General features: G+C 45.5%; 1 protein-coding gene across 1 annotated transcript; it reads left to right on the top strand.

Annotated features, from left to right (window-relative positions):
* Nucleotides 1-27,731, top strand: LOC134368332 (melanoma-associated antigen 4-like). Its single transcript, XM_063084870.1, is given in 6 exon segments — nt 1-143; nt 1,875-1,992; nt 25,964-26,035; nt 26,229-26,275; nt 26,437-26,467; nt 26,580-27,731. Coding segments are annotated over 6 exon segments (1,563 nt in total).
* Nucleotides 27,732-27,902: the final 171 nt, after the last annotated feature.

Here is a 27,902-nt window from a genome sequence, read left to right as displayed (position 1 = left end):
ATGGCTGACGAGGAAGCCTCTGCTGTCCCTGGGGGATCCAAGGGCGGCACAGCTGCGCTAGCAGATGTCAGTGTCCTGTGCACAGCCATGATTGATGCGGGATTTCTGGAAAACATGGAGGAGCCTCATTGCAAGCGGGCAAAGTCACATCATTTATTGAGCTCCCGCTCTAAGCATGGGCACATTCCATATCTTCTCTTGTTTAATCCACACAGCAACACTCCGTAGAGACTTAACTGGGATCAGAATGCTTCTGATTAACGTAACACGATTCTGCCTTTCAGCAGCAGCGCTAGCATTCTGCTCTGCGTGTGCTTCTCCCGTGTACCCACGGCTGCGTCACTACGTGGGTACCAACAGGTGTTCTGCGGAGTCAGAAATCTGGACAGTAAGGTCAAAGTCCAGTCAGAAATCAGAATGAGCAGATGAGAGTCTGAGATGACGGTCCACATTTCTCCAGAAAATTCTGTGTAATAGCTTCCTGGTGGTCTCCTGTGTGAGACGTCTCTTTGGCCCAGAAAAGCATCATAATGGTATTTCTGAGCTTTGGCAGGGTGGGAGTTTGCCAGCTCCTACATGAAGCCTTTTCTGAAGGATGTAGTAAAGCACAGGGCTAAAACTCAGGGCTTTGAAGTTAGGTGTTGAGTTCTATCCTGTGACTCAGCAGGTCACTTAACTTCCTGTCACATGGAGATGGTTCTGCCTCCTTTGCAGGGTGGTGCAGGTGTTCACCTGGGGCAGGGCGTGGAAAGGGCTTTGCACCTCGTGCTTGAGACAGTCATTGTTGGATACGTGGTTGCAACAATAGCAATTATATTGTTATGTTCACTCTCAGTTGCTGGAATGAGGGAAGCCTGTCTGTGTTTCTCTACCCCTGCAGCAGAATGCCTTAGGCATGGTGGATGCTGAGACATCTGCCGAGTGACTTTATTATACAAGGGTGTCTATGAAGTCTGCAAACAGAGGCAAAAAGACATAATAAATGGCTTACTGATGCTACACTAACGGTACACGGCATAACACGAGTACAGTGCAGTACGATATGTAATATGTACCAGTGTGTTGCCCCTCATTAGCAGTGCAGGGTTCCACGCGTCCTGCAGAATTGCAGTGAGCATGGAGCATTGAGGGCAAATGTGTGTGATGTCGCCTCACATCATTTCTGTCTCTGATCTTCGTTGAGTCAACTTGGGCTCTTAGCCTACCCCAGAAGAAACAATCAAGGGGATCAGTACATACAAAAGTAAACTACTTTTTCCCCAGATTTTACAGTCACCCCGTAGATGCTCTTTGCATCTCTCCCACTCAGCACCCTGTCTGTGGGCTGAGGCACCTCTCTGCCACTTATCATTGATATCCCTGGGTACTGATGGTTTCCTGCCTAGTCGTCTCCCTTCTCTAGAGACCCACACCCTGAACCACTTCCTCCCACCTTGGCATGGAGATTGGGTGTCTTGCTTCTGACCTTCCATCTCCAGTCTCCCCTTGGAGCAGCCGTCTTGCCAGATCTCTTCTCCTTCCTGGGGATGGGAGCAGATGCCCCTTGCTCCTCACCACTGAGCTTCTTTGAGGCTGCCCCTGGATCCCATCCTGTCACTCAGCTGTGCCCCTAACGCAGGGACAATCACGCCCCATCCGGGCAGACAGCACGTGGGGCATGAGACCAGTCTCCATGCAGTTGACAGAGGACGCCTTGGGGGCTCCAGAGGTTCTGACACTAATAGGCAGCCTTATGGAGGGGGTGGTGACCCAGGGCCTCAGGGGAGTGACTTGACTTTCTGTGCTGGGCCAGCGCCAGTCCGGCGGGCGGTTGCTACACCAGGGTTTCTGGGGCTGGTGCCTCCACGATCTTGGCTTCTTTCTGTGTCCCGCAGGATGCCAGCCATGATCGGCTGCTCCTTCGTGGTCAACAGGAAGTTCTTTGGTGAAACTGGTCTTCTGGACCCTGGGATGGATGTGTACAGAGGAGAAAACATCGAACTTGGAATCAAGGTTTGTGACACGGCGTCCCTCCCTCTTCATCTGTTCTTGCTGCGAGCAGAGCTGCTTGGCCATCCTCGAGGGGAATGTGAAGCTTCTTGTAGCTGACGAGTGACAGATTCACTTGCCACGCCCCCACCCCGGGTAGGACGTCATAGCAGGGTTGTCACCCCTCCTTCCACAGGGGACTCCTGGGCTGTCCTCTGTAGGGGTTGATTTGTTTCCCGCCTGGGTGACTCACTCTGGATGTTGGTTCCTGCTCCTATCCAGGGTTGTCTTTTCCTTATGTTTTTCTTAAAATTAAGTGATCTTCTTAAATTACTCTTTCCATCCTAAGTGTTTCGGTAGTTCATGTACATCAAAGAACCGTAAGATGCCAGAGGAGGGAAGCGCCAGGTTCCGGGACCCTCCCTTTTCTCAGAAGTGCTTCTAGGAGAGCGTGATGCGGGAGGGGACCAGGAGGGAGTGGAGTGGGCCCATTGCTGGGCCCCAGCCAGGATCAGCTCCACTGTCAGAGATGCTATCTGCCGGGCTCTGCTTAAGATTTTGTTCAAAGGAAGAATTCCACTGGAAAAAAATGAAAGTTAGAAACCATTGATGCATTCCAACCTCCTAATTTTAGAGTTAAGATGAATGAATCCCAGCAAAAGACAGATGGGTGTAGGAGGGACTCCTTTAGTATCCACTGACAAAGGGTCTCTGCTTGAGCAAACTTTTGTCAGGCTCCTGAGCCTTCTCCTAGGCCCATCTGTACACTTCTTGTAAAATCCAGTCTTAGCAAGAACCTTAAGTCAGTTTAGCAAAAACCTCCTACCCTTCATATTTGATCACCCTCCATATCTGATCAAGTTTCTTATCCTCCATCATTTCCCAGGTGATGTCTGATCACCTGGCCTGTCTTCAGCAAGAATCCTTTTAGTTCGGTGTAGCCAGAATCCACCTTCCACCTGATGTTTCCTCTTAGCAATTTCTCATTCACTGACCCCCACCCTGCTCCTTGGCTATAAATTCTCAATTGCCCACGCTGTACTCAGAGTTGAGTCCAGTCTCTCTCCCCACTGCAAAATCCCATCAGAGTGGTCCCTACACCTATCACAATGGTCCTGAATAAAGTCTGCCTTTATCATACTTCAACAAGTGTCATTGAATAATGTTTTTCTTTAAGACTGGTAACCACCAAGCAGGGAACTTGCTTCTCCAGGCTGGTGCATCTTCCACTACACTCTGAAGATGCTGGGGGAAGCCAGGCTGGGGTCTCTCTGTCTGTTGCCCCCTGTCCTGAACCTTTCCATACATGAGCGCTGGCAAAGCAGGCTTGTTGGCAACAACTCAGGACACAGTTGTAAGGTTTAAAGTTTATTAAATTTCTTCTGCCTTACTCTGCTGTATTCTCATTTTTTATACTTATTTTTATCCTTCCTAGGCATTTACCCAGTGTATACTTATTTTTACCTACCCCCAATCAAAGCCTGCTCTCTGCAGTTGGTTTCACTGGTTTATTCCCAACTGCTTGTCTGGAGCAAAGGCAAAATGTCCACCAAACTGAGAAGGTACCTTGAGACTGAAAAACGAAACAGGCAATTCCATGCAGTAAAGTGAAGGTTTTTATTAAGGGGTAACTTACGCACAGGATGATGGATTGGGCAGACAAAAACTCACAGGCATACACAAAGTTTCTCTGCATTACCTCCTGGTCAAACTCAGGTTTATGCAGTCAGTTCGCACAAAGCAGTGGAAAAGGTCAAAGGTAGTTACTCATTAAAAAGCAAGCTAATGTAACTAGCTCCAAATGTTGATGCGGGTGGTCAGGCTGGCCTATTGCCCACACTGGTACTTAATGATTTCTTCTTAATAGTCAGCAGGCTGTTCCTGTCTATTGTTCTACCTCACCCCTAGCTACTGTATAACTTTTATGGGCAAAGCTCTCACAAAGGACATAGTAAGCGGTAAGGGTTCAAGATGGAGTGAGCTATGCTCACAGTCCCACAGTGCTGAAGACCTTTAAGACACCCCATCGGACCCTCATCTGCACGTGAGCTCTCTTTGTGGAATAAGGGCTTTGTGCCCTTATGTAATCAGTGTCCAAGCTGCACAAGTGAAGGGAATGGTGGGGTGTTGGGAAAATATAGGAAAAAGGTCAGGGCCCCTCAGATGTTCAGAATCTTGCTGAGCATTTGATGTAAATGGGCACGTGGGCTCAGGTGTTCCTTTAGTTATTGTCTGACGTAATTGCTCATGTGCACCCAGGTGTCCTGGGTTATGGACTTAAGTATAAAGGATGAGTGGCTGTGATCCACAGTACCTCCCACCCCCGGGATGACCCCGTGGGGGCAAGTGCCACGGGGAGGCCACTTTGCTGCTGGAGACTGTTGCTACTGCTGCTAGTGTCCCCCGGACCCTCCACAAGGCCACCGCCACCACCGGACCTGTAAGCTACCAGACCTATAAGCTGCTGCTGCTGCTGAGGACTGAACTCATGTCATCTGCCAACAGCTCCTGGAATTTTCCCAGTTACCTAGCATGGACCTGCATGTGAGGGGTCTGGGGACCCAGTCTGTACAATGGGTTTGAAGGGTCTGAGCCCTAGCTCTGACAATATAAATGGAAACTTAGTATGACTAAAATAATAACTAAAATAATGAAACATTTTGTCTTTAGTTATGATTTGCCTTGCTTTACAGTGGGGACATTCCTGACTTCCTAAAATCACTCCCTTGTGAAGACTGCACACTCTTCTTTCTGTGCTTTCAATTCCAGCCTGGTTCTTCACTCAATGGAATTTGCCCAGAATTCCTTTGTAAAGCCGAGCAATTCAGAAGCCCATGATCCTAGCTAATATATGTGTCATTCATCCTCTTTGAATTTGATTGAAGAAAAGATCTGGACCCAGCATGGTGATCCTTGACGTTCAACTTAAATGTCAGTCCTCTCCCCATCTTCTCGTTCTTGCTTGAGCCTTTCTGCTTTTTTTCCTTAGCACTCCTCAACTTCTAGCATACCACAGAATTTACTTATCTCTTATGCATGTTGCTTTTCTTTCTCTTCCCCTCACTAGATTTCAAGCTCGGGGGGGGGGGGCGCAGATCTGTTTTGTTCACCTTTGCATCCCAAGCGTGCAGAACCACGAGTAGAAGCATGGAGTGGGGGAGACGAGCCAGACTGGAATACGTGGAAGGTTAATTGGGAGGTGAGAATCTACCAGTCCAAATAACTGTTCCAGGTACTTATCTGTGAGAGGAAGGAGGTGAAGGAGGCCCTGCATGGAGAGAGTTGAGCTTTTATGTTTTTTAAATTTTATTTTGAAGACAAGAGAGTTAAATATCTCTGTGCTGTGAGAAGGGAGCCAGTGAAGGGTAGAACCACAGAGGAGAGGGCAGGGCGGTGCACGAAGGCCTACCCTTGCAGAGATGAAGCCAGGTAGGGGATCATCGTGGCCAAGAGAGACCCTCCCATGTGGGTGGCCACTGCAGGCTGTGCCCAGTGGACCACAGAGGCTGTGACAGTAGAACTCATCGTTAAGGCTCTCTGGGGAGATGTTTGGCTCTCCACACTCACAAAGGCACTTGCTTCCCCTCCCCCAACTTGTAGATTTACTTTGTAACAGTTTCATTGAGACATAATTGACATAAAAAAATCGGATATATTTTAGGTGGACAACATGATGTTTTGATAACATATATGGTGTGAAATGATCACCACAATCAAACTAATTAACAATCATTACTTCTACCGGGTTACCAGTTGGGGGGGAGGGAGAGAAGATTTAATGTCTGTGCTCCTAGCAAATTACAGTATTGTTAGGTATCATCCTCACAGACCTTCAGAAAGGACTCCCCATTGCTTTGCAGCAGCCCAGCAGGAAAGGTCTGAGGGCAAGGTTCTGCCAGTCTCAGTGGTGATGGTGGCAGCTGCCTGGCAGGCAGGACTGTGTGGCTGTTCACCATCCCTGAACCCTGATGGAGGCACAGGCCTGTGCCCCCGGTCCCTGCACCTCCAGCTGCGGGGCCAGCGAGTGCCAATCCCCACACTCCTGGTTGCCAAGCCTGAGAGAATGGGCCCTGCGGAGTGGAGTCTGCCCCCAGGGGGTTGCTCCCTGGCTTTGTCTTCTCATTGACAAGGGGGCTCCTGCTGCTCAGTCATCTTTATTAGAGTATCAGATGGATCTGGGCATGGAAGTCACCCTCGAGGGCAGTCACCTGCCTCTTACTGCACTCCCAGCACAGCCAGCATCTTGCTAGAGAGGTGGGAATGATTTTGCCTCTTACTTCCCATAGACCACAGTGTCCCACAGGCTGTGAGCTGACACCTGATAGTCTTGCCTCTCTGCCAATCTTTAAGGTGGGACCTGAGCGCTGTTGGTTCGGCAAAGGCCAAGGCCTGGGCTCGGGGTCTACACATTTTCCTGTGTTTCTCAACACCTGGTCCTCAACCAGCAGCATCAGCATCACCTGGGAACTTGTTACAAATGCAAATTCTCGAGCCCCATCTCAGACCTGCTGAGTCAGGAACTCTGGGGTGGGACCCAGCTACCTGTGTTTAACAAGCCCGCCAGGTGATTCTGTTATGCACCCAGGTTGTCGAGCTGCTGGTCCACACCTGAGATCAGCCAGCTCCCAGGAAAGTACCTGCCTGCATCTGAAGGGAGCCCAGGCGAGCCCACCTCTTCCCAGTCCCTCTTCCGGGTGCCCCTCCATGGCCACCCTGGCCCACAGTGAGTCTTCTCCTAGCTCCAGCCTGTGCAGCCAGGCACCAGCGTCTGCCTCCTCGTAACTTCATGTGCAGGTATCTCAACCAGGTGACTGCAAGGTTCCTAGTGACAGGGCTCCTTTTTCAATGAAATAATGTATGTAAGGTGCTTTGTTTTACAGACTGTATTCCTTCTTTAATTTTGTGCTATTTTATGCTGCTTAGAGCACACATTAGTTGAATAATGAATGCACTCTTAAGAAATCTATCCCCACTGCTTGAAAAAAAAAATCAGCCTATGTAAATATATACGCACACATAAACATATATATAATTTTTATGTAGTGTACACACACGTTTACATACACAAATTTACCTATAAGAAATAACACGAGGCTCTATGCTTTAGTTAAATGGAAAAATTTTAATATAAGAACACTTTCTTGGTGACTTGTCACCAAGAAATAGGTCCATGTGTGATCATTCTAACTATTCTCTGAAATTTTTTGTTACTTTTTGATTTCATCCTAAGTAGAGGCAGCACAAGAACAGAAAGTCTTACTGTGGGTCAGGAACATAAATCTCAGAGTCGACTCTAGGGTTGTTGCTTGGATGCAAGGCAGCTTGTCTGTGACCAAAGCAATCAACACAGTAAAGGGGAAGAATGCTCTCCCGGGACCAAGAAAATAAATGAGGCTGGAAGTGGTAAGTTTTCATCTCATCTCCATTAACCAGAAACTATTAACAAGGAGTATTACAGTAACATGTCTAAATGTTAAGAGAAAAAAATTATCCAAGGAGAGAACACATAGGCTACTTGTAAATGATGCAAAATCAGATGGCCTCAGATTTCTCCAGTATATCAGTCAACTTGAGAGGAAAAGGCATCATCATCTTCTGAGCCCTTGTGTAAAAGGTGGCACCCAAGACTGCTGAATCCTGCTGGGCAGCCATTCTTACAGGGAGACTGTGGAAATATACTTCCAGATTTTCAAACCATCAGAAAATGTCTCAGCTAAATTAGGAACCCCGACGACTGAATAAAAGGCAGAATTCCTGTGTGTAACGTTGCTGAAATATCTGTGAGACCAGTGACCCACTAGGGACGTAGGTGGTGAGAGGGTTTGGGGATGCACAGGTGTGATAACCCTCCTGCCTGGTCCAGCTCAGTGCAGGGCCTGTCCATGGTGTAGCCTTTGCAGGGGACCTGCTTGCAGGTCCCTGAGGGGCCACGGCAGTCCCCAGTGCAGAAGTTAGACACTGGCTTGGCCATGTTATGGTGAATGACAGGCAAAGGGTGGACGCATTTTAATTCACATGGGGCAGAAGTGATGTTCTTAAAAAGCAGAGTTTAACCTGAAGGCCTTGATTGCTGGTTGCATAGTTCACCATGCCCTGAGTCACATTATGTCCCTGAGGACCTGGGATGCCATTTTGACAACACAGGGGGACTGAGATTGGCATGTCTGCCATCTTTCCAGCTCAGTCCATTCGGACTCAGGGCACCGAAGACCTGAAGTGCCCCCTGCAGACTCGGGCCTCACTGTTCCTGAACCTCCACCATAGATTCGAAGGCTTGCCTCCTTCAGAGGGGTTATTTAGAAATTAGGGGCACTCTGGTGTGGCCAAGGCCCCAGGACCTCAAATGAACATGGCGTGGGCACTCACACTGGTCTCGTCGCCCTGTCTCTTGTTTTCAGCTTTACCCTGCTCTCCACTTGTCTGCAACTGGCTCAGACACACCCTGCCGACTGCCACCTGATATACACTCCAGCTGCCCCACCGTAGCTTTAGCAATCATCATCCAGCATCCATGTTAACCAGGAGAGATCCCCCTGCGCTCTCTGAGACCCCTGGCATTGAGTACCCTGGTGTCCAGAAGTCACTTGTGACCTTTGTCATCCATTTAGAACTCTTGGGCTCAAGTTTGCTATATCCATTGACTGTCGTGATTTGAGTCATGGTCACTCCCAGAGGGGACCAGACCATCAGTGCTTTTTCATTTTCTTAATCCTTAGATTGCATGAGGCTTTGGTTCTCCCTCCACTACTGGCATTGGTCATGGTTAGATTGAAGACATGGTTAGAAGGAAGTCCTCTTTGGCTGTGTGAATGTCTTTGTGGTGTAGGGTTAGGGTATATCTGTGATAGAATTCGGAGCAAAGTTCCTAGTGTGGAGTAGGTTTTGAGGTATCACAGATTGGTCTTTAATCGAGGTGCATGTTCTGGTCAGCAGTTTATGTGAATGTGTTTGCAGTGGAGACTTGTGCATGCCTTCTGCACTCCAGCAGGCACTTGTGCTGGAGATACACATCCTTGCATGCGGTTTCCATCTTCATGAGATTTGTGGTCAGGCAGAGACACCATGCATTAAACAGACAATGACCAATGAGATAGTCTTCAAGACAGGATGGGGGTGCTATGCGAGAGTATGGTAGGGAATATAGCCTAGTCTGGGGAGATGGGAGGATCCTCCCTGAGGAAATGACGTTTAGGAATTTAAAGATGAGTCTAATTTAGATAGGGAGAGAAGGAGGTGTGCGGGTAAGAGTATTCCAGGCAGAGCAAGAGGCCTACGCAAGAATTTGGAATTCCAAGGGGGCAGTGTGTTCTAGGAACTGCGGGAGGTCAGGATGGCTGGGGCATAGAAAGGGGGAGGAAAACCTGCCAGGCAGAGGAAGCAGCAGTGGCAGCAGTCTCGCCATAGCCTAGATTATGGAGGATTTGTAAGCATCGATGTGGCTTTTTCTTAAGGACCACTGTGGACATTTTTGATAGCCAGGTAGGTAGGTACATAGGTAGATAGATAATAGATAAATAGATAGGTAGGTACATATATAGATAGATAATAGAGATAGATGACAGATAGATAGATAATAGATGGTGGAGTGATGATAGATAGATAGACTGACAGAGGATAGGTAGGTAGATAGATGATCGGTATATAGGTAGGTAGGTAAGTAGATAATAGATGGCTAGATGATTGATAGATGATAGACAGATTACTGATAGATAGATGATAGATGGATAGATCCGTGTACCCATAATCAACCTCCTTTAAAGGGATTTAAGGGAAGTAAGATGATCAGACTTTTCAAAAAAATAAATAAAAAGATCATTACGACTGCCATGTGGAAGACGGATTGTAAAGCTGAGTCCACTCAGGAGGAAGGGCAGGAGAGAGAGCTGAGGCTTAAGATGTCCTTCATGTTCTTCATCTATTTACCTCTCTGTGATCTATTCTGAGTAGTTTCTTAGGTTCATCTTCCATTTCACTGATTTTCTCTTCATTTATGTCTAATCTGATTTACATTCTATCCATTGAGTTTCTAAACCTAATAAATATTTTTCCTTTCTAGAAGTTCTATTTCAATATTGTCCAAATCTACCCATTCTTTCTTTATAGTGTTTTCCTCTTTTATTGTGTTTTTTAAAAATCCTTGCTTCGGGTCTTTAATTATGTTTAGCACACCCATTTTGTACTTTCCATCTGATGATTCTATAATGGGAGTCCTCTGAAGAACTATCTGGCATCTCAAGGTCTGGCTTCCAGTTTGGCCAGCATCTTTGGGAGTTTCCAAAGAAAAACACCTTTGGTGAGCCCATCATCACTCCTGTGCAGGGAACTGATGACAGTGACAGTGTTGAGGAGCTACCCTTGCTGGGCTTCCTGGGACACAGAAATGAATAGTGGGGGAAGAAATGGCAAAGGAAAAGCTATTCCTTTCATTCCAGGCTAAGCGTGGGTGAGAGGTTTGCTTGTCAGCTTCTGTGCGCCACACTCTGGAAATCACACAGACCTCTGGATGAAGCTTTGATGTTACTGACAGGTTTGTGCTACCAGGTGGAGGCCAGTTAAGGTTTATGGACTCAATAAAACATAGCTCTGTGGTCAGATTCTACATATCCTGAAATATTTACCAAGATCTGTATGTGAAAACCTAGAAATTGTTCATCTCAGACCCATCAACTCACAAAAGAAAAACAGTCTCAGAAAAGGGCAGTTATCTGATCAGACTCACACAGGAAATTCAGGACTATAATCCACTTCTTCTGCCTCCTATCTTCATTTCTTTTTACTGCAAGATGACATTCTACCGCCAAATCATTTGTAGCCCCTAATATTTTCTGCCTCCAAAGTTCTATAGCTCTGTTATTAACATCAACAACTGTTGAGTGGCCCAAATTGTAACTCTGGGTGGGATCATGGTCCATTGCTCTCCCTCAGTCCACACATCCTATCCATCTTCAGATCCTAGAAATCCGTCAGATCCATTCACTTCTCTCCATCTCCACTACCTTCACCCCAGTCAGTTAACACATATTTATTGAAGACCTGTGATTCTGAGGTGTGTGTGTGTGTGTGTCGGACAGAGAGAGAGAGCAACCCGTGCAACTAACACTAACAAATGCATGACTAAAAACATTGGATGTGCAGTTTAAATGGATAACCTATATGGAATGTGAATTATATCACAATGTAGCTGTTTAAAAATGCATCTAGATCATTTGTGCTTCTTTTTCTGCGAAACTCCTATTTATTTATTTTACCCACTTTTTTAGTGAGTTGTCTTCTTGTTAGTTTATAAGAGCTTCTTATATATTCTGTATTACAATCCTTTGTTAAATATACTTGCTTAAATATACTTTTTTAAGGGTGAAATATAACATACAAACAGCCAACTGCAAACCCATACAGTTTAGCAGTGATTATGAAGCTAATACCCATATATCCACCACACGAGTCTAGATATAGAATATTACCCAGCAATGCGGAAGTGCGCCCATGTGAATTACAGCCAACTTTCTCTACAGTAAAGGGGGGCTTTGTCATAATCGTTTTGTTTTCATTTTTTAAATTTTACTGCCTTTAAATACATTCATTAACAATATTGTTTAGTTTCACCCAACTTATGAACTTTTTATTCAGGTTTAATTTTCAAAAGTAACTTGCATAGGTTTTGAGTCCACAGTTAGATGAGTTTTGACAAATGCATATCATAGTGTGTCCACCACCCAAATCAAGATGTAGAATTTTTATATGACCTCAGAAAGTTCCTCATTCCATTTTCTACTCTATCTTTTCTCATCCAAAGCAACCACTGTTCTGACTCCCACCAGTATAAATTAGTTTTGCATGCTCTCATACTTTATATAATTAAAAGCATACAGCATGCACTTTTTGTATCAGGATTATTCGCCCCAACATAATGTTTTTGAGGTTCATTTGTTGTGTGGCATGAATCAGTATTTTATTCATTCTTATTGCTGAATTCCATTGTATGGATATATCAGAATTTGTTTAACCCTTTACCTGTTAAATGACATTTGACTCATTTTATTTTTGGCTTTTATAACCCTGCTATGATGTTCATGAACATGTTATACAAATACTATACAAATATTTTTGTAGACCTTAGGTCTTATTTATTTTGGGCAAAATACCTAGGAGTAGAATTTCTGGGACATAGGGTTGCTATTTGTTTAACTCTATTTAAGAACTGCCTGGTTTTGGTTAGATTCCTAAGAGATTTGTACACGGAAAGATGATTGGAAAGTGCTTTTTGGAACAACATCTGTAAGAGAGTGAAGGACGTAGGGAGGGAGAAGCAGCAGAGGGAAGGATCAACTGTGAACTGTTACAACAGAGACTCCATCCAATTCCATGGGGAACTCTGCAGCTGTCATGGCCCTTCAGAGTTGTCCTGAATTGAGGCAAAGGGACCAAGTCTTTATACTCTTGCATTGATCAGGCATCGGATGTAGGTTTCTCCTGGGGAGATTATATAACCTTTGGGTAGGTTAAGCCTTCCATTTAAAAAGCAAAGATTGTCATATTAGACAAAAAGATTAACCCAATTATATATATATATATATATATATTTTATAAAACCCTACCATATGTAGAAACAGATAAATGAGAAATAAAAGAATGGTAAGTGACATACCATGGATTAGCCATACTAACAACAGATAAAACAGATTTTAGAGCAAGGAATATTATCAGGGATCAAAAGTAGATATTTCACAATGATAAAGGAGTCAGTCTACCAAGAAGACATACTAATTCTAAGTGTGTTTGCACCTAATAACAGAGCTTCAAAATAAATGAAGCAAAACTTGTAGAAGTAATAGACAAATTCACAATTATATTTGGATACTTCAGTACCTTTCCCAATAATTGATAGAACTAGTACACAAATATTAATAAAGATATGAAAGACTTGGACAGCATTATCAACCAATATGACATAATTGGCATCTACAGAACACTCCACCTAAGAACATCAATATACACATTCCTTTCAGAATACACTTTTTTTTTAGGTGCATATGGAACATTTACCTAGATAGACCATGTCCCGGGCCATAAAACAAGTCTGAATAAATGAAAAAGATTGGAGCAATAAAAGTATGTTCCCGTACAACAACAGAATTAAGTTAGAAATCAATTAAGAAATATATCTGGAAATCCCCCCAAATTTGGAAATTTAACAATAGACTTCAAAATAATCCATAAATCAAAGATGAAATCCCAAGGAAAATTAAAATTTTGGGAATTGAATCAAAATGAAAATACAACACATCATAATTTGTGGGATGCAACTAAAGTATTACTTCAAAGGATATTTAAATGCTTAGATTAGACAACCTTATAAAACTAGAAAAAGAAAAGGAAATTAAAGTCAATGTAAGCTAGAAAACAGACAAAAAGCAGTAGAGAAAAGCAAAGACACTAAAAACCGGGTCTTTGAAAATATCGGTAAAGTCAGTGAGCTTTGAACGAGATAGCTCGGAACAAAACAAGAAAGGACACGCATCACCGCATCACCGATATCAGCAGTGACATAGGTAACGTAGCCACAGACCCCACAGCCGTTAAAAAGATAAGAGAGTATCATAAACAAGCATATGCCAAAAAAGTCAACAACTTACAGCAACTGAGCAAATTCCTATAAGATACAAACTACCAAGAAGGTAGTAGATCATCTAAACTGGTGTATATCTATTAAAGAAATTGAACTAGTGGTTAAAATCTCCCCACCAATAAAATTCCAGTCTGAAATGACCACACAGGTGAATTCCACCAGATATTTCAGGAAGGAGTAATACAATTCTACACAATCTTTCCCAGAAAATTGAAGAGGAGCAAATACTACCCAAGTCATTTTACGGGGCCCTTTTTACTCTGATGCCAAAGACAGAAAAAGACCACACAAAAAAGGAAAATGACAAGACCAATATCTCTCATTAACTCAAATGCAGAAACTCTCAATAAAATATTAGTAAACTATATTTAGAAATGTATAAAAAGACTTATACTCCACGATAAAATGAGATTTGTACAGGTAGGAAAGACTGGATCAACATTTGGAAATCAATTATTGTAGTCTGTATTGACAGGCTAAAGAAGAAAAATCATATAATCATATCAATTTAAGGCAAAAAAAATCTTTTGACAAAACTCAACACTCATTTATGATAAAAACTCTCAGCAAATTGATAATAGTGGGAAATCACCACAACTCGATAAGGAGCATCTACAAAAAACGTACGGATAACATTGTACTTAAAGGTAAAAGACTGTTTTCCCCCTAAGATTAGGAATAAGGCAAGGGTGTCTGCTCTCAGCTGTCATCACTCTTATTCATAATAGCACTAGAAGCTCTAACCACTGCAAAAAGGCAAAAGAGAATGCACAGTTGGCAAATAAGCACATGAAAAGATGTTCAACATTATTGGCCACTGGAAATATGAACTAAAATCATACTGAGGTATTACTATACACCTATCATAACTACTAAAAATATTATTTTCTATTGAAACATGATTGATTACACATATTTGTAGAGTACAGAGTTGAATATCCATACCTGTGTACAACATGTGGTGATCAAATCAGGACAATTAGTATATTCATCATTATACAGTGTAATCAATTCTTTGTGACCCTTTACCAATTTCTCTCTAAACCTCCCTCCAACTCCCCCCTTCCCACCTGTGATAACCTTAGTTCTGTTCTCTCCTTTTGAAAATTCAATGTATGATTGTGATTGTTGTATCTTTCTTTCTTTTTTATTTGTCTATTTTTTTAGCTTCCACTGTATGAGTGAGGACATGCAATATTTCTCTTTCTGTGCTTGGTTTATTTCACTTAGCAAAATTTTCTCCAGCTTCATCCATGTTGCTGTAAATGGCAGAATTTCATTCTTTTTCGTGGCTGAGTAGTATGTCATTGTGTATGTATACCACGTTTTCCTTATCCAGTCATCCATCAATGGACATTGTATTAGCCCGTTTCTGTTGGTTACGACAAAATACCTAGAACTGGGTACTTTGTAAGAAAACAAAATTTATTGCTTACAGTTTCTGAGGGTCGGAAGTCTAAAGTCCAGGGAACACATCTGGTGAAGGCCTTCTTGGTGGTGACAGTGACCCAGGGGTCGCACAAGGCAGAAATCCAGAGCAGAGAGAGAGAGAGAGAGAGAGAGAGAGAGAGAGTCGCTCATGTGCTCTCTTTTTAAAGTCCTCAGAACCATGCCCATGGCCACCATTATTAATCCATTCATGGTCCTCAGAATCTAATCACCTCTTCAAGGTCCCACCTTTCAATTACCCTAATGGGATTTCACACTCTCTTAACAGTCACAGTGGTGATCAAGCTTCTAATACATACAACTTGGGGGACACAATTCAATCCATATCAGATATTTAAGTTGTTTCCAACTCTTGGCTATTGTAAATAGAGCTGCGATAAATACGAGAGTGCAAGTATTCCTTCAACATTATGGTTTCCATTCCTTTGGATATATACCCAGCAGTGGGATTGCTGGATCGTATGGCAGTTCTATCTATAGTTGTCTGAGAAAGCTCCATGCTGTTTTCCATAACTGCTGTACTAATTTACAGACCCACCAACAGCATAGAAGGGTTCGCCTTTCCCCACATCCTTGCCAGCATTTGTTATTCTCTGTCTTTTTGATAATAGTCAGTCTAACCAGAGTGAGATATCTCAATGTGGCTTTGATTTGTATTTCCCTGATGCTTAGTGATGTGGAGCATTTTTTCATGTACTCGTCGGCCATTTGTATGTCTTCCTTTGAGAAATGTCTATTCAGCTCCTTTGCCCATTTTTAAATTGGGTTACTTGTTTTTTTTATCTTTACTATTAAGGTGTTTGATTTTCGTGTACATTCTGGATATTAATCTCTTGTCGGAAGCATACTTTGCAAATATTTTCTCCCATTCTGTAGGTTGTCTTTTCACTCTGTTGATTGTTTCTTTTCCTGTATATCTGCTAAAATTAAAAATAGTGACAACTCCTAACACTGGCAATGATGTGGAGAAACTGGATCCCTCATATATTGCTGATGGGTGTATAAGATGGTACCATGACTCTGAAAAAGAGTTTGTCAATTTCTAATAAAATTAAACATGCAATTAGAATATGACCCTGAAATTGTGCTATTGGGCATTTATCACAGAGAAATGAAAACTTAAGGAGATTTATCTTCAGGGCTCAGTCTTCACCCAGTCTTTATCCTCTCTGGCAAGGAGTGGACTTGTTTATCTGACCCCAACCCCTCAGGACCCACCTCCCTCCCTCCCCTCCCACACCTGCCTCTTCCCTTCCTTCCCCCTCCCCATCATCACAAAACACGCAGACATACACTTTATTTCACAAGGGGCACATTTTATTTTAATTAGCACCATCGTGTACCCCGTTGGTATAAAATTCACTGGCCACTACCCGGCATCCAGCCCTCTGGAGACTTCGCAGTTAGTTTCGAGGTCTCCGGTCTCACAATTACGTTCGTGGCTGCCATGTCCCCACTTGAGATGGGGGGTATCTTCTCATCTTTTTGGTCCTGCTCTGGCTCATTTTCCTGCAGTTCCTCATTCATCCAGTGATAATGGCCGAATAGTCAGCTTTTTCCCTTTTGGGGGTTCAGCTGAAGGAGTGGTCATTTCTGGAGTGGCGTTTTTTTCTCAGACTCCTTTGCAGGGGTCTTTTAATTTTCATGGATGTCTTGGGCCCCTGTAAGGACAACAGGGAGATCACAGAAGGGCAAGGTTTAGGGAAGAGGATGGAGAAGGGATGGGAACAGGGGCTTCCTGAGAATGTGTGTGGGCTGAGGGGGTTGCACGAGGCGAGGACAGGGTAGGAGTCTTGGGAGAAAGGAGTCAAGGGGAAGACGAGAAGGAGCTTGGGTGGTCATCTCACCTTGCCCTTTCCTCTGGACTTGGGTGGAGAGGGGTTCTTCCTCTTCTTCCCCGATTTGGTGTTTCTGGTGAGCTGTGGTTTCCTGGTCTCTTTGCCATGTCAGCACTGCCCAGTGGTCTGTCCCAGGGCCCCTGGCTTCCCTATATACGCCCTGCACAGGACAATGAGCAGCCACAGTCTATGCTTCATTTGGTCAGCAAGCCAGTCCCCCAGCCTGTCTAGCCCTGTCCTGGCAGGGGTGGCTCAGACATCACAGTGGCCCATCCTGACTCCTCCGGGAGTGGGGGGAGGCCAAGGTGCCTTGGTTGGAAAATGGGGTGTTTTCTTAGCAACCGACAGCGCCTTCTGAACAAACCTGCCACACTCCTCATGGTTCAATTCTGGGGGATCACATGGCAAGGAGAGGGTGTCTTCTCCAAGCCCTTCCCCAGGGCCACCTCATTCAGTGGCTCATTCTGTTCTCTCCCACCCTTCACCATTACCTGGATTTTGTATGTCCTACCTACCCATGGTAATGTGGCCACGCTTAAGTCTGTGTGGAAATATGAATCATCCTACTACCTTCCTAAAAATTTCTCTTATGTACCCTGAAGACCACTCACTTCCTGGCTGCCACTAGGAAACTTTTCTATCCGACTTGCTTTTCCCGGTGTGCACAGATGTCCTCTGGGGTTTGTTTTCCAGTCTGAAATCACTGCCTTCAGGCTGGCAGACTCAGTAAATAAACTTGCTCTTCTGCGTATCCCAGTCTTGTTTCGAATCTGGGGGATCTACTTATCTCAATAGATGTAGTACCGAGACTTGGATTTTAACAGTGTGTGTGCAGGGGTGAGGCAGATATTTACATGCCCGATGTTGTGCTGGATGTTTGCATGGAGGAAACTATTATCCAAGAATAATAAATTCATGATAGGGGGAGGGAGATTGCTCAGTATGTTACCTGGGATTCTGTTGAGTGCAACAAGGAAAATATTAGGCCTCCAGATTGGAAAAGGAGAACTAAAACTTTTTTTCACAGGCCACAGTTTTGTCTATGCAAAACGCTATACCAATCTAAAAAAAATGCTACCAGAACTAATGATGGAGTTTGGCAAAGTTAAAGAACACAAGATCAATACACAAAAATTAATTGTAGTTTTATAAACTTGCAATGAACAGTTGGATATTAAAATAGACAACAGTGTCTTTTAAAATAGCTTTAGAAAATAAGAATTATGTAGGATTAAAGCTGACCAATAGTTACATTAATAAAAGTTCAACATCACTATTTATTAGGAAAATTACAATCAAAATCACAATGAGATATCTATACACCTATTGGAATGGCTGAAATTGGAAAGAATCACCCCATCTAATGGTTATCAAGCATGCAAAATACTGGAACTTTCATACATACCTTGTGAGAATACCTTTTCAAAAACAATTTGACAGTTTCTTAAAAAGTTAGTCATATCCCTACAGTGCACTGCAAACAACCCCCTCTCAAGTATTCATATAACCCTTTTCAAAATTCAAGCTAATCTACCATGACAGACAAATCTATAGTTGCTTGGGACTGGTGATACAGGAAGGGGCTGGAGGGAGGAATTGCAAAGGATTAGGAGGAATCTTTTAAGTGTAATGGATATGTTTCCTATCTTGATTGTGGTGATGATTTTGCTGGTGTATAGATATTTAAAACTTTTCAAATTGGACACTTTGGGAAATTTATTGAATGTCAATGTCAACATACCTCAACCAAACTCTATTTTAAAATTATATTCTCTACAGAGTAAAGCAACTTTTGAAAAGATTAAAGATAAGAGATTTCTGCGGAGAGTATTTTGTCACTTTATACTGGGATATGGTGGTGACAAAAGTCAAGGCTGGCTTTTATTCAGTCTTATCACTGTTGTAAAATTCTCCATAGAGATTCAACTTCCACTTCTGAGAAGATGGAGTAAATGTGTTTTCCCCCATTTCTCCTGCTAAGTACAACTAAACACTAAGAACAATATATGTAAAACAAGCATAAGAAGAATGAACAGTGGAGAGAGAAAGGCAGGCTGGTGAAGACCTTGGGGTCCAAGGAACCACACAGTGGTGAGTTCCTTGGGTGTTCCTTATGCCTCATATAACTCAGAAATGGAGCTTAAAAAGCTAGCAAATGAAAAGGCCAACAGGTGCAGATGGTAATAAAAGCCTCAACCGAAGCCTGCTCTGTCTACCTCCCAAAAAGGAAGAGGGCAGCCTAGTAAGAAGGAAATCTTTTAGACAGTAACTGCTCTGCTCCCACCAAACACCACCACCAGAAAAAATAAAAAAATAATAATAACTGGTGTCTCCCCTCACACCCACATCAACAAAATCCAAGTAGGAAGCCTAGACTGGTGGTAGCTGATGTGCTGGTGAAGAAGCCCATGCACTGCTGTCCCTGGAGGCCCCCTCCCATTGTGGAATTAGCTCAGGGTCATCCCATGATACCCATCCTCTCTACCTTTAGAGTACCTCTGACCTCAAGAGAGACCCCTTCCTTTGCTCTGTGAAGTACTCCAAGTCCCAATAGTGGGGATCCCCAGAGAGGGTTTCCCACAAAAGCGCAGGATCTGCAGGACACCTTGAAGTTAGCATAAAATGAAGGAAGCAAAAACCCTGAAACCCTTCCTCCCATCAAAAGCTCACATCCTGGTGAGGACAGAGGTAGGACCCTACACCTGTCACATGTGGATAACCTGGCACTGCCTCCAGGGGGGTAAAGTCTTCCTGGGCTTGTTCAGAGTGTCAGCCCAACATCTCTTGTCACGAGTCTCTGAATCGTGCTGTCAGGCCATTCTTGTTGAAGCTCCAGGGCTCCAGATTTCAGCAGGGGATGCTGTGGGAGGTGGAATGAACAGATCATCGATCCAGGTAGCTTTCTCCCAAGCCACCTCTACATTCCCGATTGTGCTCTTTGAAAAGAAAGGCCCATGAAGGTGGCAAGGCAATCTACGTTGGAGACAAAGGGCAGAAGGAGCTGCCACTTCCTCTCGTTCCCCCACTCATATCATCTGCATCCTTTCTGATACTGACCTGACCAGCGTCCCCAGCCTCCTTCAGTCCTTTCCCGTCCGGCATTATCAATGCCCTACTTGACCCATGCTGCTAGCTCTCTAGATGACAGATATATATGAAGGTTCGTTTTACTATTCTACATAATTTCATGTATGGCTGACATATTTTACAACAATTTGAAAACTAGGTCTAATTCCTCTGCTATTAGCTTTTGTATAGCGTCAGGAGGGTTCCAGTTGCATTTTCTATCCTACTTAGAGACACAGTTGTTTCACTGTGATTTATTAAAATGACTGTCCTCTCCCTCTTACTTCGCAGTAGCACCATTTTCATAAATGAAGGGTCCATTCAGTACCCAATTTCAGAGTAAGACCTTTCAACTTTTCCCCATATAAATATAATGTTTGCCATAGGTTTTTCATACATATTCTTCATTTCGTTGGCTCAATTTACTTTTTTTCAATTTTTAATAAACTTCTTTTAGAATAATTGTAGATTTACAGAAAAATTACAACGATAGGACATAGAGGGTGCATATGTCTCACTCAATCTCCCCTGTTACTATCATCTTAGTATGGCACAATTGTCACAACTAATAAACCAAAACTAATAAAATGTTATTATCAAAAATACACACTTTATTCAGATTTCCCTTCATTTTTATCTAATACCCTTTTTCTGTTGCAGGATTCTACCCAGCATTTCACACAACATTTACCCATGATGCCTCCTTAGGCTCCTCTCTTGGCTGTGACAGTTTCTCAGGCATTCCTTGTTTGTGATGATCTTGACAGTTTTGAGGAGTGCCATGCTAGTCAGGCATATTTTAGGATGACCCTCTTTTGGAATTTTTCTGATGATTCTGTCGTGATTACACTGGGATTATGAACTTGGGAAGGGGAAGACCACAGAGGTAAAGTGCTATTCTCATGGCATGGTATTAAGGACATATACTACCAACAGTGCCTTACCACTGTTGATGTTAATCTTGACCACCTCCCCCAGGTGGTGCTTTTCAGGCTTCCCTACTGTAAAGTTACCCTTTTCCCCCCATCCACACTGGAAGAACATCACTAATACACAGCCCACACTTGAGGAGTAGAGAATACCTGCATAAATGGTCAGCAATGCTTCTGCACAGGAGATTTGTCTACTCTTCTCCATTTCTTTATTTATTCGGTCATTTGATTATATCCTTATGTATTCATAGCACTATATTTTATACTTTGAGATAACATTTCTTTCACTACTAAAGTATGTTATTTTTATTGAATACATTTAAGATGAATTGAGATATGATTTTTCTCACTCAATATATTAATGTAGTTAGCCAGTCTTAGTACTATTTGCCCACAGACCCATCACTCATTCTTCTGCTCTGCTCTCTGCTATACAGGGATTGACCCGTGCAGGCTACAATTTCTAAGCTCACCAACATTTGGCTGCCATTTTGGTTTAATCAACTGGAGGGACCCACAGGAGATAAAACCAGGACCGAGCAGCCAGAGTTTTTCTCATTCTTCCTCTGCACCAGGTGGCTTCTCCTTAATGACTAGATATTTTCCTTGGCTCCATCACATATTTCCATGAGCCACCATCACGTTGTCCCACCATGACTTCAGATCCTGTCAAACTCAACACATAGGCTCCAGTAACATCCTCTCCTCTCAGCCTAGAGGTGGGATTTACTACTTCATGTTGCTAATTATTGGATTCTCCACCTCTGCCATCTTTGGCTTCTCCTACACTTATGTAACCAGTCCCCTGCATTATATTCCTTCTGTATTAAATGTTCAGAAGGGTTTCTATTTTCTTAACTGTTACAACTTGGCAATTATATTGATTGATCTTATAGTGTTAAACTTCTTTGCACTGCTGCAACAAAACCAACTCTGTCAACAGCATTTGAATATGGTTAAGTCCCTTCTATAACTAATGACAAAAATAAAACAAAACAAAACAAAATGCCCCTGGATCCTGAGATCTCCTCCAAATGACATTCTATCCCTCTCAAACTTTTCACAATCTTCTGAAAAATAATTTTACACCCCCTTATATGGGGATATATATGGAAAAAATAATAGGATAAGTAATAGAGTAATATACTCAACTTTTGAAGGGTTCAAGCAATACACATAAAGTATGTAACACTTACTGTGTGATACAGCTCAAGTGATACTCAGAGGGAAAAGTATATCCTTAAATGTATTAGAAACTTTATAAAACATTTAAAACATCCAGGCAAATCAAGAAGCTGGGGAATAAATACAATATCAAGTCGAAGTTAGAAGAAAGTAGGAAATAATAAAGATAAATGCATTAAAAATGAAACAGATATCCGAGATAACTAACAAAACCCAGTTCTTTGAAAATGCTTATAAAATAGACATTTTTTGCAAAGATGATCAATTACTAAGAAAAAAAGGCATAAACAAAGAATAGAAGTTAAACTATATATGTTAGATATAGATGCAGGAGAGGTGTTTCTAAGGCAACACTATAGATATGACTGTCTACCACTGGTCTTCCCTGCTGCAGCTCCAGACTTGGAGTCATTTTTCACAAGGGCTGCAGTTAGACAAATTCTCAGATGTGACAGGGAGGACATCTCCCAGAAAGCATTTGGTAATGAAGCCAGTTGCCAAGATGAGGGCCCTCATGAGTGGCGTCGGAGGGGTCCACTCTCCAAAACAAAGCAACCACAAGGACTCCATCTCGTGCTGTCTCGTTAGCTCAGTTGATTACAGAGTGCTTTGATAACACCAAGATCAGGGGTTTGTATCCCTTCTCCATCCAACCACCAACATATATAAAGAATCCATCTCCACCCGTGCCGTAAACCCTGCAAGGACCCAGACAGAGGTGTCAGGGTGACCAATTCCCCAATTTTCACCTATACAAGGATTCACTTACACAAGTCCATTTCTGCCTCAAGGAATCAGGGAAGTGTGGACCTCGGTCCAAGAGGGGCATATTCAGGTAGGCCCAGGGAGGTGTCACAGGCCTCCTAGGAATGAAGGTGAGGACCTTGAGGGTGAAGTAAGGGGACCCATACAGTCCACTTTTCCTGGACACTCCTGGCATGCTGCCGGAAGTCACGTCCTCTGACTTCCGCCTTGGGGAGTCTGAGAAACCGGAGCGGTTGCTGTGAGGTGCACGATTCCAGTCGGCAGAGGGGACCTTGATCAGTCTGTGCTAGAGTCGAGGTGAGACTCTCAGGGGGGCGAGGGACTCAGAATCATCCAGCTGTGCCCCTGCTGCCACACGTGGACCACTCGGGGCAGTCTTGTGAGGCTTAGCCCCACTCCCACATTCCCACCTCGGGAACTCACGGAGTTAGGCCTTGGTGTGACGGGGCAGATTCAGGTCACAGGGGACAGGGCTTTAGCCTCTGCCTGCAACCAAGTTGAGGCCCCAGGGGGTTCACTAAGGGGAACCACGGAGTCCATTTCAGGCAGGACACACCGAGCATGGTGCCGGAAGTCACGTCCTCTGACTTCCGCCTTGGAGGTCTGAGAAAATGGAGGGCCTTGGTGTGAGGTGCACACTTCCAGTCGGCGGAGCGGACCCAGCTCTGTCTGGGTTAGAGACGAAGTGAGATAATGAGGCTGGACTGAGGGTCCGGAATCTTCCAGCTGTGCCCCCGTTGTCAGCCGACAGCCACTCGGGGACATACTTGTCAGGCTGAGGCACCCCTCCCCCATGCCACTTCAGTCGACTCTGGAAGTCAGAGCTTTTTTGTAATATGGGTGACTGGGTTTGAATAAGGACAGGACCAGGCACTGTCAGGCGCGAATGTCGGGACCCTGTGAAAGAACTGAGGGGACCCACAGAGTCCATCTCCACCCCCGCTGTCAGCTTCGGAAGCCCCAGGAATGGCGCCCTAAATGACATCCGCTGACTTCTGCCTTTGAGATGGGGAAGAGGCGTGGGCCTTGATTGGAGGATAGGGGGCCGAGGCTCTTCCGTGTAGACAGGTGAAAACATAGAGAGAAGAGGGAATGGGCATTAGAATCCAGAACGAGGGAACGCCACAGAAGCCTGAGCCTGTTGTCAGCCCTGGGAGGCCTTGGGCATGTGTCCTGACTTCCACATCCAGGTGTGGGAGAGAGCAGGGGCCTGGTATTAGGAGTATGAGCTCAGAAAAGCAGAGGGATGGCCCAGGATCTACCTGGAGTCAAGGTAAGGATTCAGGGGACCCAGGAGCCCAGGTAAAATGGGGCCCAACCCCGCCCTGGGAGAACGTGGGCAGGGTTGCCAGAAGTGTTGCATCCTTGCTTCTCCTTTTGGGGAGTCAGGGAGGTGAACACCTTTGCCTGAGGGACGACTGGGGATACCACCACCCCAGAACAGCAGAGACCTCCCAGGAACACACTCTGTCACCACTGTCGGCCCTAGAAGCTCCAGGCAGGGTGACCAGATATGATGCTCCTTCGCTGCTGCCTCGGGGGCTCTGAGGGTGGTGAGGATTTTGGTCTGAGGGTTGAAGCCTCAGGTCGGCACAGGAAAGAGTCCCAGGCCCTGCCAAACATCCAGGTGAGGACACAGAGGGAGGAATGTAGGGACCTCCCACCACAGATAGCGAGGACCCAACAACTCCCCACCCCTTTTGTTGGCCCTGGGAGGACCCAGACAGGGCTGTCTGGATGTGGCGGCCTCTGACTTCAGCCTGGGGAGGATGTCAGGGAGGAAATGACTTTGTTCTGAGGGGAATAGCCTTACATCAGCTGAGGGACAAGTGCCAGGTTTTTCAGAAGTTGAGGTAAGTACCCCTCGTGAAGACTAAATATACCTTCCCATATCAGAAAAGACACTACAGAGTCCAGCTTCCCTGTTCTCAACCCCTAGGGGATCCAGGTAAGGGTAGCCGGGTGTGACATGCTGTCGATTCCACCATGGTGGGGAAAGGGGGTCCTCAAGCACATGAGAGCTTGGCCTGAGCTAAGGGAGGTGATGCCAGCTCAGCATAGGCTTGGTGTAGACCCTGTCAGGATTACAGGTGAATACTCTGAGGGTGGACTGAGGGATGCCCCAACCCAAAACAGTCTGGACCGAGGCCTTGCTGTCTGCCCTGGGACATCCTGGGCCAAAGTGCCCAGATACGATGCACCCTCACTTTTATCTTGGGCCTCTCAGGGAGGTGAAGGTCTTGGTCTGAGGGGCCACTTCAGGTCAGCATAGAGAGCCACATCTGGTCACAGAAGGAGTCATCTGAGGCTTAGCCAGGATTCAAGGTGATAGATCTAGTTGAAGGTAACCCCTAACTCCCAAAAGAAAGGACCCCACAGAATGCAGTGGTCCCTTGTTCTCTACTCTCGGAGACCCCAGGCAGGGGTGACCCACCCAGGATATGACACCTTGTCACTTCTGGCTTGGGGTTTTCAGGGAGCTGAGGGCCTTGGTTTTAGGGGTGAGATTGGACCAGAAGGGAGAGAGACATCCGATCAGCTGAGGGAGGAATCCCAGGATATGTCAAGGGAAGAGATTTTGGTGAGGACTGAAGGTATCCCCAGCCCAGAACATAAAGAGGGCCCCACAAATATCCACCGTGGCCCTGATGTCAGCCCAGGAGACTGTGGGGAGGCCTTCAGACTGAGCCTCACTTCTGGCTCAGGAGTCTCAGAGGGCAGAGGACCTTGATCTGAGAGGGCCATGCTCAGATTGACAGAGAGATTTGTCCCAGGCCCTACCAGGAGTCAAGGTGAGGGCTGAGGGGACCACCCAGACCAGAACACACACGACTCCAGCGCCTCCCTGTTCCTTCTGTGAGCCATGGGAAGACCCAGGGAACAGCGGGTGGTTGGGCTCTCACTTCCTTTTCCAGTGTCTCATGGAGACAGGGCTTTGGCATAAGGAAGGTGGCCTCACGTCAGCAGAGGGAGAGTCCCAGGACCTGCCAGATATAAAGGTGATATCACGCAGACCGCTCACTCCAGGACACATGGATCCCACTAAATTTGGGCACCTCCTGCGGTCCTCCCTGGGATGCCCTGGGCATGTGTGGCCAGATGTGGGCCCCTCTCTGGCTTTTGTTCCATATCAGGGGTGTGAGTTCTTGTTCTGCGAGTTTCTCAGGCCAGCAGAAGGGTTGGGTCCGGGTCCTGCCGACGTAAAGGTGAGGGCTCTGAGTGAGTATGAAGGGGACCATTCATTCACCACAGAGGAGTGGGGACCTCACAGAGTCCGGCCCACCCCTCCTGTCGGCACTGGGAGTCCAAGGTGTCCTTGCAGTCTTCAGCTTGAGGACTTCCTCTATTCCTCTTACAGGAGCTCCAGGAACTGAGAGGTGAGACCTTGGTCTGAGGCAGTGTCCTCAGGTCACAGCAGAGGAGGCTCAGGAGAGCCAGGCGTCAAGGTGAGTTGCATGCCCTGAATGAGTTACAAGAGCCCCATCGGCCCCAGAACAGAGGGGACCCCACAGTTCCCGGCCCCACCCACACAACTGTCAGTGCTGGACCCTCATTCTCTGACGGCTGCACCCTGCGGAGCCATCTCATTCCCCCTTCATGTCCACAGGAGACAGGCCGACCAGGAGGACAGGAGCCCTGTGAGGCCCTAGAGCACCAGTGAAAGAGAAGACCTGCAAGTAGGCCTTTGTCAGAGCCCCCTAGGGTGTGGTTCTAGGCTGAGGCCACTCAACCGCTCTCTCTCTCCTCCAGGCCTATGCATCCCCATCCCCGTCACCCAACTCCAGCCCACACTCCTGTTTTCTGCCCCCAGGGAAAGTCGCGATGCCTTATTGTGACAAGAGTCAGCTCTGCGAGCTTGAGGAAGACCTTCGGGCCCAAAGAGAGGCACCAGCCCTGGTGGGTGCGCAGGTTCCTGGTGATGAGGAAGACATGGAGGTGTTCACCCCCTCTTCTTCTTCCTCCAACTCCTCTGCCTCCACCTCTCCTCTGATCCCGGGCACCCCGGAGGACGTGCCTACTGCTGGAACACCAAGTCCTCCCCAGAGTCCTCAGAGTGTCTGCTCATCCCCCACGGCCACTGTCTCCCCTCCATGGAGCCAGGCAAGCGAGAGCCCCAGCATCCAAGAAGAGGAGGGCCCGAGCAGCTCACAGGATGTGGGATTCCCTGAGTACTTGCTCCAGGGTGCACCACAGGAGATGATGTATGATTTGCTTAATCTCCTGCTCCTCAAGTATCGAAAGAAGGAGCTGATCACAAAGGAAGAAATGCTGAATGGAGTCCTCAAAAATTACGAGGACCAATTCCCTGCCATCTTCAGCAAAGTCTCTAAGTACATGGAGATTGTCTATGGCATTGCAGTGAAGGAAGTGGACCCTGCCAGCCACTCCTACATCCTCAGCACCTCCCTGGGCCTCACCTACGATGGGATGCAGAGCGATGACCAGAGCGTGCCCAAGACCGGCCTCCTGATTATCACCCTGGGCTTGGTCTTCATGGAGGGCGACTGCACCTCTGAGAAGAGCATGTGGTATGTGCTGGGTGTGCTGGGGTTGTGTCCTGGGAGGGAGCACCCCATCTATGGAGAGCCCAGGAAGCTCATCACCGAAGATTGGGTGCAGGAAAACTACCTGGAGTACCGGCAGGTGCCTAACAGTGATCCTGCGTGCTATCGGTTCCTGTGGGGCCCACGTGCCCACGCTGAAACCAGCAAGATGGAAGTTCTGGAGCATTTGGCCCAGTTCAATATTACTTTCCCCAGTTTATTCCCACACTTGTATCAGATGGCTCTGAGAGATGAGGAAGAAAGCGCCCAGGCCGGAATTGCCACCACAAATGGCACTTCTGCCACAGCCAGTACCAGTTCTAGTGGCACACCTTGAAGCTTCTCTAAGCCCAGATGAAGTCTAAGGTAGATTCTCCACTGTGTTTGAAAATAGCAGTCACTGTTTTTAGTAGAAAGATAGTGTGGGGCTAGGGAAATAGAGTGAATAACAAACAGCTTTGGTTTCCTGTACTATAAGGGTAACTTGGAGCTTTCTCTTGTTTTCAGTTTGGAATTTTTCAAATGTTAT

This window comes from Cynocephalus volans, chromosome X (genome assembly GCF_027409185.1).
Source record: "Cynocephalus volans isolate mCynVol1 chromosome X, mCynVol1.pri, whole genome shotgun sequence".
In the NCBI taxonomy this organism is placed as follows: Eukaryota; Metazoa; Chordata; class Mammalia; order Dermoptera; family Cynocephalidae; genus Cynocephalus; species Cynocephalus volans.
This window is presented reverse-complemented; position numbering and strand designations above follow the sequence as displayed.